Source organism: Hippocampus zosterae, chromosome 4 (assembly GCF_025434085.1).
Source record: "Hippocampus zosterae strain Florida chromosome 4, ASM2543408v3, whole genome shotgun sequence".
NCBI classification, from domain to species: domain Eukaryota; kingdom Metazoa; phylum Chordata; class Actinopteri; order Syngnathiformes; family Syngnathidae; genus Hippocampus; species Hippocampus zosterae.
In genome coordinates, this window is record NC_067454.1 from 9,572,301 (window position 1) to 9,591,511 (window position 19,211).

At 42.0% G+C, this 19,211-nt stretch overlaps 1 protein-coding gene across 3 annotated transcripts in view; it reads left to right on the forward strand.

The window, feature by feature from the left end:
* igdcc4 (immunoglobulin superfamily, DCC subclass, member 4) overlaps positions 1-19,211 on the forward strand; it is a 53,842-nt gene that overhangs the window by 27,765 nt on the left and 6,866 nt on the right. For 2 of the 3 annotated variants that reach the window (XR_007962012.1, XM_052062834.1), the window contains exons 3-15: positions 1,341-1,482; positions 5,155-5,291; positions 7,334-7,468; positions 8,712-8,864; positions 10,035-10,445; positions 11,260-11,424; positions 11,516-11,653; positions 12,778-12,960; positions 14,105-14,305; positions 15,164-15,262; positions 16,042-16,228; positions 17,663-17,790; positions 18,329-18,499. Coding sequence is in view for 2 of the 3 variants with exons in the window: in XM_052062834.1 (XP_051918794.1) it covers positions 1,341-1,482; positions 5,155-5,291; positions 7,334-7,468; positions 8,712-8,864; positions 10,035-10,445; positions 11,260-11,424; positions 11,516-11,653; positions 12,778-12,960; positions 14,105-14,305; positions 15,164-15,262; positions 16,042-16,228; positions 17,663-17,790; positions 18,329-18,499 (2,250 nt within the window). In the remaining variant the exon portion in view is untranslated. The remainder of the gene's footprint in view (positions 1-1,340; positions 1,483-5,154; positions 5,292-7,333; positions 7,469-8,711; positions 8,865-10,034; positions 10,446-11,259; positions 11,425-11,515; positions 11,654-12,777; positions 12,961-14,104; positions 14,306-15,163; positions 15,263-16,041; positions 16,229-17,662; positions 17,791-18,328; positions 18,500-19,211) is intronic. The other variant, XM_052062835.1, reaches the window with a different exon arrangement.

The window sequence follows — 19,211 nt, forward strand, 5'->3', positions numbered from 1 at the left end:
CAAAAAGTAATGTAATTAATACTGTGAGACCTCTTAGAATGAATATAGTTCTTCTCTATCTACTAAAGGAAAGAATGGAATTTGAAAAAGAATCCATTCCAGGGTTGTCCTGCTGTCACGCAAAAAGCTTTACGGTAACTTGTCAATAGCATGTGAACATTCTCAAAAATAATGTTGTGTATTCAGGCTGTAAGATTTTAAATCTGTTTTTTCAGCACCTATTTTTCAAATAGAACCCCCCCCGGGCCCCAAAAAAAAAGAGACCAGTACCTAGCATTACACTGGTAACTCTTGACAAAAGAGGATACATAGCAAATGAGTATATTGAATATTTTTATTGTTACGTCATTGAGTGCCCTATCTCCTAACCTTAGGTCAATCATTGTACATAAACGGACACTTGATCTCGATTTTTTTTCTGAAAAATTATAGTAAAAGTTGGCTGAACTATGTTTTTTTTTTTAGTCTTTCGGGAAACCCAAAATATGTAAATACTTTTTGTACATGATACTTGGGAGAGCAGGCTGAAAACAACTGTCCAGGTGTCAGAATACAATGGAATTTTTCTCCTCTCCATTTCCAAAAGGGCCACAGGCCAAATAGTCCTGTTCCCCAGTCAAAAAAAGTCTGCTGGAAGGGGTCAAAGATAAAAGCACCTTTGACCCGAACATCATGCTCGCTGCTGCCCCCTGGTGCTCAGCATTATTTAGCAGGAAGCGTTCCCCCCTGCGTGTGAAAGTGGGAAGCTGTGAACACTGGAGCCCTGCCAGCAAATTCCGACTAAAGAGACAAAGTAATCCCGCCACACTAGATTAAATCCCAGGGCTTTGTCCCAATCGTGATGTTTAACTCCACTTAGTTGGTGCAGAATAAACTTTTCCTCCAGCACAATGTGGGCAGTCGCTATTTGGTAAAAACCAAAGTGCCTTATTAAAAAAAGAATTATGTTTCAGAGGCATATGTCCAAAAGTCAATGATCCCTGTGTGCACGATTAACTTCCGAATATATTCAGATCTGGTGTTATGTCCCGTGTGGAGAGGAGCTAATTGGAATAAGGTTCAAGTTATGAATGACTTGATACATTAAGCATACATTGTGATTTACTGAGCTCGGGAAGTCTCAGTATCTGTTTTGAACTCACTCAAGGTACAAGTGGATGCTGCAAGTGCCTTTCCCACCCTGATCAGACTGCCTTTATGAAAAGTGTGCTGCGTATATTGGCACTGTCGGGAAGGGATTTGAGATAATTGCACTGTGTCACAGAGCCAGCGACCGACATAGCAAAAGTGCACGAATGGTAGCGCGGCACGCGTGTAACCGCCATGTTCTCCTTCCGCAGGTATGTCCTCCTTCCGTCAGGAGCCTTCACCTCAGACGGTACCTGCTGGGGGGGCTGCTCGCTTCGAGTGCCAGATCGATGGCGTGCCCACACCTGTAATTACTTGGGAAAAGGACAAAGTCGCTGTCCCCCAGGACCCAAGGTGACTCGGCTTCAATTGCTTTTATGCCTCTTATTTGTAATATGTTCTTCTTGTGGTTTTTTTTTTCATTTGCTCAAGTTTCCAGACTTGCCGCAATGCTTGCGGAATACCTGAGTAGAGGAGTGGGCTAATTATAACCCCCAAAACGTAATGCATGGGTCCTTGAGATTTTTCACGTCATATTATCATGTCCACCCAATTTTGCGGTAAGAGATGATATGGTGTTGGGATCCATTTTTTCATCCCCACACTCGATGGGCTGCCATTGAGTGACCCTGAAAATTTACCAGCGAACATGCACCTGGTGCTGAGGCTCACCAATTTATTTGGGGAAAGCGGGGGGAGGGCCAGAACAAATGCCTTTCGAGGTAAAGCACGGCTACAAATATCCGTCGGGTTATAAAACGGCGAGACCGATGGTATTCGCCGGCTCGCGTCCGTGTTTGTGGGATTTGCTGCTGATTTGTGTCACAGAAGCACAATTGATTCATCAATAAATAGCCTGAGTCTAGACTGCAAATGGTCCACTTTTATTAACAGGCGTGCGCGTGAATGTCATCCCACGGACTGATTGCAGTCAGACGATTCCAAGTGATGCATGTTGGTCACTTGGCTAAAACTCCATTAACATTCCTTGTTTCATTTTTTTTTTTGTTCCTGTTAATTAATGACAAAATCGTAATACATCACATTTTCTATGAAATGTCTTCAAGAGGGTTCTCTGATAGAATTCATTACCACAATGCGGGGTACAATAAAGTCAACTATGCCTGTGCTATGACCTTGGTTATCAAGCTAATTCACTTAAGTGGTTTTTACTGTTTGTCGAATACAATGAGCATAATAAGGTGCTCTGAATATGATGGGCTTGTGTTACATATCTTTTTTTTCTTTATTGACAGTTTCTTTTCCTTTTTAATTGATTTTCAAGGTGATAAATTCTGCAAATAAAACGTTTTGGATAGGCTCGTTGCTTAAATAGAGGCCCCTTTTCACATGGGCACTTTATCCTGTTATAAAGACAACAAACAGGTTCATTCAGAGTTTGATTTTTTTTCTTTTTTTTCCATATTATATAATGGACAGGAAGTTGTCATGCTCTAGCCACGCTTAGAAATAGATTTGATCACTTGTACAGTCGTACCTCTACTTATGACATTGATTGGTTCTGGAAGAAAGTTCTTAACTCGTAAATATTTTAAGTTGAGGCGTGTTTTCCATGTAAATGCCCTAATCCGTTCCAAGCCCCGCTCCCTTACAAAAAATTCAGAAATAGTTTTCTGAAGCATAAGAATGTATCAAATTAAGTCACAAATCTGTGTTACAATTAGATTGTTGCACAATAATGAGAGTTGTGCATCATGTTAATAACAAATAAGTCAAGTCAAGTCAACAGCCATCGCTGCATTCAAAGTGCTGTACATGGAGCGATTTAACATGCACAATAAACAGTAAGACAAATCGGTAACAAAGGCGGTAGAAAGCACCAAACAGTACAATCAAGAACAAATCTAAGTCATGCTGAGTCGAACCCCAAAGAATACAAGTGAGTTTTGAGGAGGGCTTTGAAGATAATAAAGAATAACAATGATGGTCATTTAACTTTTAACTCTGTCCTCATTGCTTTTACCCTCTTTAGTTCATGTTCTCTCTCAGAAGTGTTTTTTGCCTGGTGTTTTGTAGAACTGATCCGAGGACGTTTGCTTTTGTCGGTACAGTACTTTGAAAATATCCAAGGCAAACATCGGCATCGTGAGCGATCGCCCGACTGGTGAACACTATTCTGGGTGATTCACATTTACGTCTAACTATCAGAATGTCTCATGGCTCGAGGTTCGACTGACGAGAGAAACATTTCCATCCATCTACTCAGACTCGTATGGTAGAGGTCCCTCGGCGCCAGTGGGATGCCAGAATGATGCTCGCCAATAGCCAATGGCAGAGCAGCTATGAGTATGTTACGTTCCGGAAACTCAGAGCTGCGAGGAGCAGCCCATACTGTATTTTTACCTTTCATAGCTAGAAAAATGTCTTTCGTAACAAGAGGCAATATTTTCCTTCTGAGGCGTTAAATTTCGGATGAAGAGACGTTCGTAAGCAGAGTTACCACTGTATTCCTTTCCTGCAGTTAATGTGAATCAACATAATTTCAGTTGTGCGATTCCAAAAGTGACTTTCATGTATTATATAGATTCAAAATACACAGAGAGCATTAGCACTCTCTCATATAAGTGTCGGGTCGCAACTGCATGTTTAAATGAGTTCACTGTGAAGTATTCAGGGCAATAGCGACATATTTGCGGAGGCGTTGTTGTGATGTTGTTTATTTCCCGTGTTGTTTATGTCCCGGGGAGCTTCATGACTTAGTCGTGCCTGGGCCATTTGGTGGTTGTGTCCAGCTCTCTCGCACCCGGCTCGTCACTAATGGCTGGCGTAGCCCCGTGTGACCTGCGAGCAGCTTGATGCTTACGAGGGCCCGTGGGTGAGATGAGGCTCGGACACCTCGGCCGTTGCTAATGGCCCGTCAACTTGAGCTGGCTTTTTGTCTTCCCTCGCTGCTGCGATGATGGGTCTTTTTTTGTTACTCCTCATAGGCTTGTTGTTTTTTTTCATTTTTTGTCTATATTTTGTCTATCTCCTGGTTCTATTTCACGGTACAGTATACCTAGTTCGAGTGATCTACCGATTCACAACTGACCATTCACCTCCACCTTCCTAGGTGAAGAGGGAAGTAATAATTTTTATTTTTATGGTTGCAAGGTGGTGTCCTCGCACATCCTTGGTGTATATTTTATTTTTAAAGGTAATATTGAAATATGATTTTCAAATGATGTTAAACTATTTTGGGAAATCGCTACGGTTCATCATTCACGCCCCAGCATTTTTTAAATGGGTTTTCACAAGAGGGTTTGGAAAATTTTCCAGGGCGAAAATAACATTTGCGATCATTTTTGGGGATAAGTCATATAAGTGTTGTGTGAAACATATGAAGCAGATGTAAAGCATGAACGAAACAGCCACAGTTGAGTGAAGCATCCATCAGCGCACTCAACAACTCTCCACCTTATGTGTCACTTTTCGAGCAAATTTCAAGCCTGGAGTGACAAATAAACTGCTTGAAGCAAAGTGTTCTGTGCCTCTAATTTGGAGAACTTGCCAGTGTAATTTTACACTGGAGAGTCACATTTCGTGACTGAATGTGAGAACATGTGTTCAAGAATACTTACTAAGTTTAAGTGTAATTTAAGAAGTTGAACTTTGTTTAATGGGTCGGTCGAGCGATCATATCCCACACATTAAACATTGCTAGTCCGTTTTTTTGTGATTGTTTTAATGATAACATTTAATTAACCTTTTTGCCCAATTAAATACCGCTGACCTTTATTCGCAGCAACATGGTTTTCATTGTCCATTCGTGCAAGTCCTCCATCCAGAATTGCAGCTCATTTTCCATCTTCATGTTTTCATGGAGTTTTCATATTCTAGTCACAACGCTCATGTTGTGACTGCAGTCAATGGTTTCCCGCTTTAACGAGGAGGATCAACGCTTTGAGAGGACAGAGTCGGGATCCCGCAGACTTGACTCGGCTGTGTCGACTCCCTGCGTCTTGTTTGTATTCAGCTTCTGACTCCCGTCTCGCTTTTTCTTTCTCATCTTCTCCCTGTGTGAAGCAGGTTCATTTCCCTTCCAATTGGCGTGCTCCAGATTCTGGAGGTGACCAGAGAGGATGAGGGCACCTACCGCTGTGTTGCATTCAACTCTGCCAGGAGGGACATCAGTCACGAGGCGCAGCTCACTGTCACTGCAGGTCGGTCTCAGGTTTCTCTGAGGACATTTTTAACTGTGGTTTATACAGTCCTTCACTTCAGCCGTGTGAAATGTATGTGTGGGTCACAATACTCTGTCGAGATCCCGCATTAAGTTTTTTGAAGAGCAATCCGTTTTTGAAGTACCCCTCTCGCATGCTTGAACACATTTAAATTTATGAAAACACTTGAACGCACGCAGGCATTAATTGTTTGGTAAATTCTTTACTATGCGTAAGTATGATTAGAGAATAAAAATACGAGATACAACACAGAACAGTATCCCGTTGGATTACTGTACCTCGAGATGACGTTTTGGTTTTATCTTGAAAAAAAAAATCACAAAATATGGAGATGAGATGATTCAAGTGGAACACTTTATGCCAAAACATGTTTTCTGCATAAACATGAACTTTTACCCATTTTTAATGTTAACTACGGTAATTTCACATCTACATTGACTCGACTTGAAATGTTTGTGCACTTGATGCCACCAGTATAATTCAATGGGCTTAACAAACTTCATCTTATTTATCCCCAGTTTTTAGAATTTTGATCACCATTGTGGTTTCTCACTCAAATACTTGGAAAAATATACTTGTTAAAGACACACAGGCAGCATACAAAAAAAAAAAACCAACAACAACAAAAATAGAGACATCAAATTCACGCGGAGAATCTGCCTTTTAATTTAAATCAACCAACCGACTGGAATGTCATACCTCCCTCTGCACAGCATGAAGTCGTTGGTCAATCGCGGGAGGTTGCGGAATGGTTTTGACAAAAAGACTTTATTCATGCCATCATCACTGTGCTTCAAACGTTTGCCCGATCTGGAGCTGCGGATTCAAATTACCGAGGTTCCTTTATGCCCAGTAGGAAGCCCGCTGATATTCCGCTCTCAACCGGTTCTTGATTTACAGATAACAGCGCAAAAGTACAAATGCAAATCCGCAGCGCTACAAATTTTCAGATGGAGCGGCAGTATTCATGATGTAGCCAATATGAAAGTTGCTATTTTACACCGCAATCTTCACCGCATGATTGCCGCTCTAAGTCTTCTCATGAATAAAATGTATCTCTTCAGAGGGCTTTGTACAGGACACAGTGGGTCTCCCGCAATTGGTTCTCTTGTTTTGAATGCTTCATTCAGCCCGATTTGGTTTTTAGCAGTTTCGACACGGCGCAGAGCTGAACTGCGGAAAGTGAAAGTCAATCCTGCTGAAAGGAGACATTGGTCTTAATTTCCTCAGAAGTCTTTTTACCATTTAACAGGTGATATTTCAAATTCAGATATTTGTGTTAGTTGCCATGGCGTTTATATCTTATGAAAATAACCTGCTCCCTTTGAATTTCTCCTCGTTGACACCGGTTGATGGTTTCAAGGTGGCTTCGAAATAAGTGGCACTTGACATATGAACAACTCCATGAAGGGGCAACTGAAACCTTGGAAATTCTTGCTGCGTCGAAACCCCCTTTGATTCCTGAAAAACGACATTCCGATCAATGTCCTCGAGCCTCTCAGAGCGCTCTCCATCTTCCTCATGTCCGAAATCCTGTAACTCATCTTAAATCTTTATTTGCTGTACATGGTCAATTACAGACCTGTAATCAATAGTATGTGTTTTAAATACTGTACAGTATTTAGGATAGCATTAAAAAAAAGTCCCAGAAAAAATAACGATTGGGATGAACTGCAGATTTCTGCAACAGATGTTAGAAGAAATTAATTGGAGAATAGGGGTCCCACAGTAATTGAATTCGGCAAAGAACTGTTATACGCCATCTTTCTTAAGCTTTCAGTCAAAGGCTAAAATGTGAAGAAAAAGGAACAATGAACACAACTACAATCATGTAAGAAAGTGAAGAATGTGTTTCGTATATGTCTTTGTTCTCCCCACCATACATTTTTTTTTCAGAAAACCCTCAAAATTACCTCTTTTTTTTTTTTTTTTTTGAGGAGCGGGGCGAAAGAACAATAATGACAAAGAAATGAAGCAGTTTCAAGAGAGCCTTTGCACTCCTGTGATCATTTGTTGTCCAGGCTCTGCAGGAGCCCTGAACAGAGTTCTGATCGTAGCACCGCCGCAGAATGCAACAGTGCTGCTCGGCCGTCCAGCCGTGATGGAGTGCATGGCGCAGGGCCAGCCCAAGCCACTGGTGTCCTGGAGCAGACTAGGTAACCCCCCCCCCCCCCCCACACACACACACACACACTTCCCCCACCATGCCTAAACACAATTTTCTTACTTCATCCCCTTCTGCTGTCTTCTTTTAACGTGTCGATGACTGACGCGTTGTCAGTCATCTTAAGTTTTCCTAACTGCCTTTGCCCACCTGCAGCTGGAAGAGTCTCTCGAACAATAGTCATCGCCGCTATTGTTCCATTGTTCTGTTATGCGGTGCTTTCCATTAGGTGATTTGTCATGTCGAGTTCATGCATGCTTTCACAGAGAACGCACGCACACACACACGCACACACAGACACAGACACACACACACACACACACACACACACACACACACACACACACACACACATAATTTTTTTTTTTACCTAATTAGTTTTATGTTAGGCAGTTCTTTGAGATTGTACAGTCTGCTAACCTGAAGTCAAATCCAAAGTTCCATTAAAAATTTTACAGAAAATAATAGTGGCCAATTTGACAAATTAAGTGTACTTCATACCACGACCAAATCCAGGACACGGGTTCACCCCCATTTTATTTGTATTTCAAAACACATGAATTACGACAAACGTCTTCCACGATCAAGGTCAACGTCAACCTTGTACAGAACTGCACGTGGAATTTTAACATTTTAGCATTTGCTGTCATAGAAATGTAACATTAAGGTAACCAATGCTAATTTTTTTTTCTCTTTCTCCTTTCTTCTTTCTACATACATTCTTGCTGCTGGAGGCTGTAAATTACCCCAGTGTGGGACGAATAAAGGATATCTTATTATTATTATTCATATAAACAATATGACTCTCTTTGTCCGAGCTTATATGACACTGTGGTCTATTTATTCATTTGTTTATTTTGACATTTTCACTATTCCACATTGCTATAGAAGTGTAAAAAGAAGTCAACCCGCTCTTCAGGATAATATGTGAACTGCGCTACCTGAATTCAAATGAGTCTTTTTTTTCTCACCTTCTTTCCCCTCTGTCAGAAGTGTTGCAAAAATGTAAAATGTGAATGAGGTGAAGGCACATTGCATGACAATGAGGGAAAAAGTGTCTCAAAAAGCTGAATCATCAATGATTTTTTTTCCCTCACCGAACGGAGCACAGATTTGCATCCGAGCATACGTAATTAAAAACTAAAAATCCCTCTTTCTGAGTGCTGCGTCTTTGAAAAATCTCAACATTATACAAGCATTTCATCACACACTGTTTATTGTTCCACATTGATCAGATGGGAAGCCCATTTCCACAGATGTGGTTGTCCTCGCTACGAACCTGCTCATCAGAAACACGAGGCGCCACCACGGGGGCATCTATGTCTGCAGGGCCAACAAGCCTCGCACCAGAGAGTTTGTTACCGCCGCTGCTGAGCTGCATGTGCCTGGTAAGTTACGCTTGGCTCTTGGGTTGACATACCCTCAAGTCAGTAAATAATTGTACAGAACATGAGTGTTGTTGTCAGTTGTATTCGTCTAGGGAGCGAAGCAAGGAGAAAAAAATAGCAAAAGTACTGCCCGGTAAAATCGCCGTATTCCTCTGTGGAGTGACGAAGGGGAGGAAATTTGGCTAAGCAGCACTAAAATATAAGGGACAAGTCCAATACGTAAATGCTTTAAATTTGCCTAGGTCAAATCGCCCACCACTAGCATTAAAATAATGTAATTCAGTTATGGTTAAATCTGCTGGTAAACCTAATTTCAGTTCAGCACACGTCAAATGAAGCTCCAAAACGAATCTTTTGGGAACACCTTGAACATTCATAAGGTGGCTGTAAATCCCAGTGGCAATTTTGCATGAAGAAATATCAAATGTGGCACCAACAAATATTACTTAGGAATCATTATAGAAATGACATTTTAGCATTAGAGCAGACAACATCGGAGCATTTTCTTGGTTTTATCACAGGATTGTCACTTTTCCACTTAACCTGCTTTTGGCAGCCCGGAGTGTTATGAGACCCCAAGGGCAGCAAATAATGGAACAAAACATTTCCTATTATGCCAACAGTTATCTCGGGAGTGCATATAGAAAGCAAAATGGCCATGGACTGCTTTTGTGTATGTTGAAACCAATTCCAGCAACGCAATAGACCACAACATCGACTAGCCCCTAGAATAGAGACGCGATAGTTCCAATATTGAGACTTTCTTATTCAGTATTGAGACTTTCTTATTCCTTAAGGATGACCTTACTTCAATTTATCAAAAGTTAAGTTAATGAAATCTGAAAACGCAACGATTCAAGCAAATTTAGGCCCTTGGTTTGTTTTTGTTGGGCAGCACCTTAAAAAACATAAACATGATATTTTTTGCCATGTTACCAACCAAATAATTAGACGAATACCAATGGCTGCTTGAATGAGAAACTAGCAATCGTTATTAATGCTTGTTCATTTTGCAATTAAATCACTACTCTGTATTAAATATAAAAAAAACAGTGTAACCTAGAGTTATGAACGGTAGATTTCTGCTCTTAATGAATAGACGACACAGACAAACCCCTACTCACTCCCCCTGACCATTGCCCATGTCTCAAAGTCTGCCTCTCTCACCAGCCCCTCCAGTCATTCTCCAGCCCCCAGAGACGGTGTCTCTCTCCCGAGGAAACACGGCCAGGTTTGTGTGTAACAGCTCAGGGGAGCCCACCCCGGTGTTGCACTGGTTGAAGAACGGCAAGCCAATCCGCTCCTTGCGTCGTACCAAAACCCAAAACCCTGGCGTCCTTCTCATCAACCAGCTAGCCCTGGAGGACGCTGGCTACTACCAGTGCATCGCCGACAACGGCCTGGGCACCGCCTGCGCCACCGCCAAACTCACTGTCATTGTGAGGGAGGGCCTCCCTAGCCGGCCTCGACGTCTCTCGGTCGCCCCTTACTCCAGCACCACTGCTCTCCTCACGTGGGACAAACCAGAGTACAACTCAGACCGAATCATTGGCTACTCGGTGCACTGCCAGCGGGCTGCAGGTTAGCATGCACAAATACAGCACACAATAGTAGGCATATATATATATATATATATATATATATATATATATATATACCTGTATATTTATACTGTATTTATACAGTATAAATACAGTATAAATAAATAAACAGTATAAATATCATTTAAAAGTCATTTAATTGTATAACCTATCGGTTGATTATGTCTCACATAAACTATATTTAAAATAAAATGCAAACGTATGCAATTATTTGCGTACAGACAGGGCATTCAATATTGTATAATGAAATTAGTCTTACTTCATTTATCACAAGGCAGCACCTTCTTCTCTTTCTGCCCTTCCTATGTGGAGTTGTATCTTCTCCCCGTGACTGCGTGGGTTTTCTCCGGGTACTCCGGTTTCCTCCCACATTCCAAAAACACACATGCTTGGTTTATTGGGCACTCTAAATTGTGATTTCGAGCGTGAATGGTTGTTTGTCTGTGTGTGCCCTGCGATTGGCCGGCAACCGGTTCAGGGTGTACCCCGCGTACTGCCCGGAGACAGCTGGGGTAGGCTCCTGTCACCCTCGTGAGGAAAAGCGGCTCAGATAATGGATTGATTGATGGTTGGATGTGTCATTAATCATTCATTTGAAATGATACTTTAAATCTTCCACCCCAGCAATGTCATTTCATTTTTTTTCTTTAATCTCAAGCAAAATTTTGACAGGCTCTGTCGGCAGTATCTGATCCATTTAAGATGTCTACCTTAACGCACGATGATGTCAGTCCTCGTAAAGGTGATGACAGCCAACTATTTCAGGAAATGAACTGATTTTGATTATTCCCCAGGTTCAGACAACGTGGAATATCAGTTTGCGATGAACAACGACACAACAGAGTATCATGTCAAGGATCTTCTCCCCCACACCGCCTACACCTTCTTTGTGGTGGCCTACTCTCCCATGGGAGCCAGTCGTCCATCCCTGCCCGTTACTGTCGACATGCTCGAGGATGGTACGCATCATACCTGTCGGAAGATGACTTTCTTTCTATTCTGTATTCTGGCTTCATTATTCTTTACTGTTTGTCCTCATCTATCTTCCAGTGCCTAGCGCGCCCCCTCAGCTGTCAATTGCCAGCACGTCACCGACAGACATTAGGTTGATGTGGCATCCGTTGTCCTCGCAGCACAGTCGAGGGGCTGTTACCAGCTACCGTATCGAGTACAGCTCTCTGGATAATGGTGAGAAGGTCATATGAATGATGAAGGTCAAGCTAAGTCACTTTGTATTCATTCACAGACACCAGTCTAAGTATGTCTTCTTAGTGTATATTTTTCCTCAAAGAAACCAATAGCTCTTCTGAATTTAAATTGATTACAAATGAGGATGGCTGTGGGAATTCACTCATTGTATTGTATTGGTTTGTTTATTGAACATAAAACATATACAGTAATAATTTGACAGAAAATAAGGTAGATAAAATAGTAAAAAGAAAGAAATCGGTCTTCAATTTCAAAAAACTTCTGAATGTTTTGGCAGAGCAGGTTATTGTGTGCTTTGTACATTAATTGGGCGATTTTAAAGTCAACCAGGTCATAAAATTTCATCGTATTTAATTTGATAAATAGTGGATTTGTGGGTTCCGTATATTTTGATCTATTAATAATTCGAATTGCTTTTTTTTTGTAGTTTTAGAATAGGGAGTGTGTTTGTTTTGCGGGCGTTCATTTGTCAGTCTTTTTAAAGGAGTAATCCCCCCCCCCCCCAATTTCACACAATTCCTAGTTGTACTTATGTCTGTGACATGCGTTTGTCAAAATAACCCAAGAGATGACAAATGTGAGAATGGTACATCACTTTTCACACTCTATGTCTTGTCTTGCTGAAATGGACCCATTTTTGTGAAGCAGGTCTCATTTCATCGTGACTCGTCTCATATAAGTGTGGATTGTATTACCCCGACTACAATGACAATGATTTGCCATGAGAGTGGCTTCTACACTTAGCGACTATACTCACATTGCCCATTCCCGCCATGGTGGGCCCTGTATACTTTAGATTCTACGGTATTTATGGTGGGATGTGCAGTCTCTTACTTCCATAAATCAGAAGTGACTTCTGACAACGGGATGTTCATAGCAAGACAAGAAATATGATGAAAAAAAAATCTGTAATTTTTGATCCATGGTGTATGTTGATGAAAGTCATTAACAGATAGACTCATTACAAATAAATGAATATATAAAAATCAAGCATTTTCCCATGTACCGTGATTGTCTTTACGAGGGTGAAAATTGACTCTGTTGCTAATGAGCCAGTCCAGTCAATCCCAGTGAATCAGTTTAGCGTCTTTATTTTCCCACAGTGGATACTGTCTTCTCGGTGGAGGTGGGCGGTAATGAGACCCAGTTTACGCTCAGGGAGTTGCAGCCCAACCAGGCGTACAGATTGAGAATAGCAGCTGGAACAGCTGTCGGCTTCGGAGTCCCGTCCGAGTGGGCTCAGCACCAGACGCTGGCCCACTACAGCCACACCAGCCACCGCATGGGTAAGCCTGAAGACTTCAGATTTGTTGTGTGGGAATTCCCACATTTTGGGCTGAGGATTTATGTGTGTTTTATTGAAGTAGGACATATTTATTGGTGTTAGGTTTCACAACCCTGCCTGCTAGCTGCCTTCTGTCTGAGATGATTTTTTAAATTAATTTTTTTCACATAAAATGCACTTATCCCAGTGAATCCACCGTCCGATCACCCATAGACATGAGTCGTCGGCGCGAACAATGCGGGCAGAACAATGTGTCTGCCGTGGCTTTGTAGGAACTGCAAAGTATTCTGCATCAGCTTGTCAGTCACTGGAACAAGATAAAATGTAGGAAATGTATTCATTTGGGGGAAATTGCAGCTGGGTTAAGCTCTTTATTAATCTCCGCAAGCCTAATGAAGGTGGGCGTTTAATGACATACATTAAGAGATGTCAGTCAGCGAGGTGTCTGTCCACCACACTGACACACGCATTGAGTTATATGTTGACTGTGTGGGAGCTGCAAAGCCATTCATTAGAAGACGGAAGGGTTATAAGGCGCGATTAATTTACGTCTCTGGTCCTTAGACCAGAACCTCAATTGGCAAAGCGCCATGAAAAGCAACACATTTGTGCCTTGCAACAACAACAAAAAAAAGGTCCCAGTGAAATCATCATTTTAATTTTTACATGAACTCATGTCATCAATCTGGACTGTTTGTCCACTTGAATCCAATTAAAAGTCCAATGCCATCAAAATTCATTTTGTCCTACTGTTTTACACATCATTTTAAGCCTGATATCTATGCGGTTTGACATTTGCATACAATAGCCTTTGAAAGGCTAATTATTCAAGTTCAAAATCATTTACAGGTGATTCAAATGTGTGAAGTGAAATATTTTATGGTTTTATTTTTTAGCATCTCGACAGCTCGCAACACATCAAAATTCACCCTTGTAAGAAGCATTCGAAGAAACAATCAAAATCTTTTGAATACAGAAAAGAAATCGGAATTGGCCTTTTGCATAATGTTTCCATGATGCTGAATTAATCTACATAATATATAAGGGACCATGGTGACTCCGATACTGTATCACCCACGTTAGCCCTCAGTGTCTCATTCGACCTGCCTGGAGACTAAAACAATCCCATTCCTTCACATACCCAGTGATGTTCGCTCCCACTGAACTGAAGGTGCGAGCGCAAGTGAACACGCTCAACGTCACGTGGCAGCCCTCGCCCAATCACACGGTTGTCTCCGGGTACAAGCTGTCCTGCCGAGAGGTGGGCGCCAACGTTGAAAAGATGACGCAGACTCACCTGGTCAGGCTCCGCAAAAAAGCCAGATACCATCTCCTCACTGGGCTTGGTAAGTTGCTCTCATTGAGTTTCACAGTCTGAGAGGTGAATCTCTCCTCAAGAATTTCCATTTCCTCTTGTATGCTGGGATTGGCTGGTGACCAGTCCAGGGTATGCCATGCAAGTTATCTGGCATAGGTTCTGACTTTATTCATGACACTAATGAGCATTAGCAGGATCCAAAGTGATGGTTGATTGTTGGTTGTCGTCAGACTTTGTTAAGACTTTTAATAGTAATGCACACATTTATATCACTGTCATATCATATTGATTTCTTACATTTACACGTCATGATTTTTTTTTACATTCTTGTATAGTTTCACGGATCTGTGAATGTTCGTGGTGATGTGTATGCATGATGTTCGACATTTATATACCATATTTTCCACACCACAAGGCAAACCTAAAAGCATTCAATTGTCTCAAAAGCCGACAGCGCGTCTTATCTGGATCAATATTCTGATTTCTTCGACATAGTGTTTTAAATGTTCTGCAAAGGGCTTTGTTACAGCTGCAATGGTTGCGAAGGGTCTATTTAAATAAAGCTGCATTGTATTGTCTTGTATCCCCTTTAGCGTAGCTCCATCTAGTGAATGCAAAACACAACCGCAGCCACTATTGTAGCTTATATTTTATGCGCCTTATAATGTGGTGTACCCTATATATGAAAACAGTTTTAAAATTGGCCATTCACTGAAGGTTCGCCTTATACTCCGAAGCGCCTTATAATGCGGAAAATACAGTACTTACTGAGATCATGCATTCCGTTGGCTTGTCATTGTCTGTTGAAGTACATTTTTTCAAATGAACATGAATTCCTACTTGTAAGATATCTCAATCCTCATTCCTATTGCTACGTTTGTGTTAGTTCCAGACCAGCTATATGAGGTGAGAGTCTGGGCATTCAACAAGCAGGCGGATGGCTCCGCTGCAGTGTGGAAAGGAAGGACCGAAAAGGCTAGTAAAGGTAAGAATCCCGTAGAACTGCAGAATGCCTGAAGACAATACAAGCTAAACGGGCTTTTCCCTCGTTCAAATTGATGCAGCGGTGGTACCACCATTCTGATCATTCATACACTTGCAAATGCCACGGCCCCACACTGGCTCAAATATACACTTTTTCCTCTGAAGTGTTTATGTGCAGTTGAACTCAAAATAATAATAATATCAAAACAATAATTTTGTGTTTCAACTTTGAACTTGGTAAAATGTGGCCCAGGTAATTGAACAAAATTTGAGTGTATCGAATCAAACCGAATCAAATTCTTCCACTTTAAAATATATTGAGATATGTATACAGTCATCTTTTAGTTGTGAGGTGCACACCCCGAATATATAATGCCATATTTATACTACTGAGAGGATAAGTAATAATGTAAAATGACAAGAGACTCATTGCACCATCCGCTCTCGAAGTGAGTTATACCGTACTGAATCAGAATCCCACTGAATAGAACTGAATCACATCATTCCACCTTTGTATTAACCATCCTTGAATTGTATCACATCCCATATATCAAGATATGTATAGAATCATATTTTATTGGAGAATGCAAACCCATTATATTTCAAGATGTGAGAAGTTTGAGAGCCAAAGTCGGACCGCTTCAGATATCAGGCGATTTAACTGCTGTTCAATGTTGTAGTGATTTAACTGCAAAATGAACAGAGGTCCACCTTCTGACATTAACATTAAAATAATAACATAAATATGTTACATAACACAGGACTGTTTTCTCATTCAAGCATCTTCGCTACCCATGCGGCCGCCTCCTTTACCACCGAGCAGTATTCAGGCCGCAGCCAACAGCTCCACGTCGATCCGGCTCCGCTGGGAGAAACCTCGCTTCAGCACGGTGCGCATCATCAACTACACAGTGCGCTGCAGCCCGGCCGGAACCACCAACGCCTCTCTGGTCACGTACCATACCAGGTGAGCCCGGATGTCTGTCATCCTTCGCATCATCAGCTACACCGTCTCGGCTGCTGCCGCCCAGGGTCGAAACAGGCATGCTTTGTGTTTTAAGAGCCTGTGTGGATTGGGTTAGAGGGTGGGAGGGTCATTCTTGTTTTTTGTTTGTTTTTTGTTTTTTTAAAGGGATGAGAAAGGTGAAAGGTAATAAGTGTCAAAGGTGGATTGATTCACTAAGTCAGTGGTTCCCAAACTTTTTTTTTGCCAGTGGCCGGTTCAAACAAATACATGCGCTTCGCAGACCGGCAACCATTCGTCAAGGCGTGGCTGGAGGATTGATTGGTGACCGATTTAAAGCACACAAACAAACAAAAAATCATGGGAAAACACCAGCTCACAGCAAGCTGGGGGCAGAAGACAAAGAGGAAGCTCATTTCGTATTGTATTGTTTTGTGTTTTTTGTTATTGTAAAGTGTCCTTGGGTGTCTTGAAAGGCACTTATAAATAAAACTAGCTGGTGCGCCGCCTTCCGGGCGGCTCATCAGCTAGTTCCTGCGGAAGGCTGGTAAGGTGGGCCTTCGGCCCACAAAAGTGTTGTTGCTTGGTTCAACTTTTTGTTCATCTTCATTGCTTATCGCGAAAATAAAGAGATGTTTAGCTCTACTAAATAACTAACAATTTCATTGTAAAGCTTGTGGGTAGACAACATTTTTTCGCTAAGATGCCCGCGCGATCGTAGTGAGCCACTGCCTGAGCGGCGCAGTGGCGGCGCGCAGCGGCGCGGTGAAGTAGGTACGTTTTGAAAAGGGACAGACGGAAGGACAGACCGCATGTGGGACGACGCGCGAATATATATATAGATGTGTTATTATTGTTATTATTATATTATTTCTGGATGATCTTATTTTTGTAACATGCCTCCGGAAATACCGACGTGAAGGGTGGATGGCAGCAACTTGACTATGAGTAGCAATTCTTTAATTTATTTGGATCAAGTGTAGTACCTATCACATATAGTTTATCATAACAAGGATAATCCTCACAGCTTTATCTGCTTGTGCGAGGTTTACAAGTTCTGTGGACCTTCGAGACAGGATTGCCTCGAGGCACAAAACTGGAAAAGGAAACAGAAAAGTTTTTGCTGCTTTGAAGGTTACAATGTGCGTGCAACTGGGAGGCTTAGGACTGAGGAAACGCGCTGAATACTTGTGAATGTGGAAGAAGTGAAACTCGGTGAATTCCTGATGTACTCTGAATACTTGTTGATTTTTGGTTTAACTTCTTCAGGTTGTATTAGAAATGACAGTCGGCGTGACACAGTGCAAATGAACAAAACTACAGTGTCAGCAAAGGCACACAGAGTTTCCGCGATACATTCCGCACCCTAACCTTTCTGCACCTATTACAAACATAAGTGACTGGCACTTGTTTTAAACTTGCCTTGTGGCGTTCCAGTGCCGCTCAAGAGATCCTGATCGGGGCGCTGAAGCCCTTCACACGCTACGAGCTGGCGGTCCAGTCCAACGGCATGGATGCGGCGGGGCCCTTCAGCGGCACCGTGGAAGAGTCCACATTCGCCGACCGTAAGTCTCTACTGGGTTAAAAAAATGAAGTGAATGGATTTGCCTAAAGTTAGGACATTAATTACCGGTACATTAGACATAAAAAGTCTACACACCCCTGTTCACATGCCAGATCATCTTTTAGATTAAAGTAAATCATTTCAAAATTCCACCATTACTGTGACTTATAACTTGTACAAGTGTATACAAATATGTTCACATCTGAACTTAATTCGGGTTTCGGATAGCTTCAGATGGTGCAGTTGAGGTGTCAGTCAAGGCAGGTAAAATGGAAGTATGTGTGCTAATGAATGAATCGCCACCATTCCCCTTTTTACAAAGCTGCAGCCTCTCTTCCCTTGCCTCCCATTTGCCCGCCTGTGGTCTCCGGGTTGTACCCAGGTGGCTGCAATATGAGGACACAGATGGTTGTCATATAACATGTCCGATCCCCCACCAAGATGAAACACACAAACCCCCAGCTGAGAACCTTATTTGTGACTTTTAATTACCGACTGGTGCGCCCCCAACTCCCTCCCTCCTGTTTGGGTTCTATCAGGGCCTTCATCAGCACCGCAGGAGCTGCGCCTGAGCACCATCAATTCGTCATCAGTATTGGTGAGCTGGCGCCCTCCGCTGGAGCCAAACGGTGTCATCGTGGGCTACAGGATCTTGTTCAGCAGTAACTTGAGCCAACCCGAGCACACGTGGAGGAACCTCTCTCAGGATGGTGAGAACGGAAATGCTTTATCTCCAGGAGAACACTAAAGTAAAATCTCTTTCGCTTTCTCTTTTTTCACTCTATACTGTAGTATTAATGCATATTCATGTGACACTCAACTGCAGAGGGAACCATACATATCTCTTATGGCCATATATTTACCCCCCCCCCCACCCCTACACACACACACACACACACACACACACACACACAATGGGAGCTGATATTGCAAATTGTTAATAGTAAACCCAACCAGAGTAGTCAAAACCAGGTCCAGGAAGCAAAAACCCCTGTCCCAGTTTGGCTTTAAGCACAGGCGCTTGTACTCAACCTGCAGCTAAACGAGCTCCCCGGGAGCTTTGAGGTGTGATGCCGGGTGGGACGCGCGGTGTGACCCCAGGATTTGAAGTCACATTTGTTTTTGTATGTGTACATAAAAATATTGGATTGAACAAAACAAAAACATCTGAATTGGGCATCACGCCCTGTAGTGTGAAAGTAGCCTAAGGGATGAAAAGAAAGGCGCAGCGAGACTTACACAAAAAAACAAAAAAAACCCCAATCAATTCTTGGTCGTCAGTTGATCCACATTTCTTTCTTTTTTTTATTTTCTTTAATGTTAATGAGGATACAATATCCGGAGATGTGCATAACAACAAACAATTTTATTGACAAATGATACTACTTAATCATGTCAGAGTTGGGGTGCATGAAATATTTT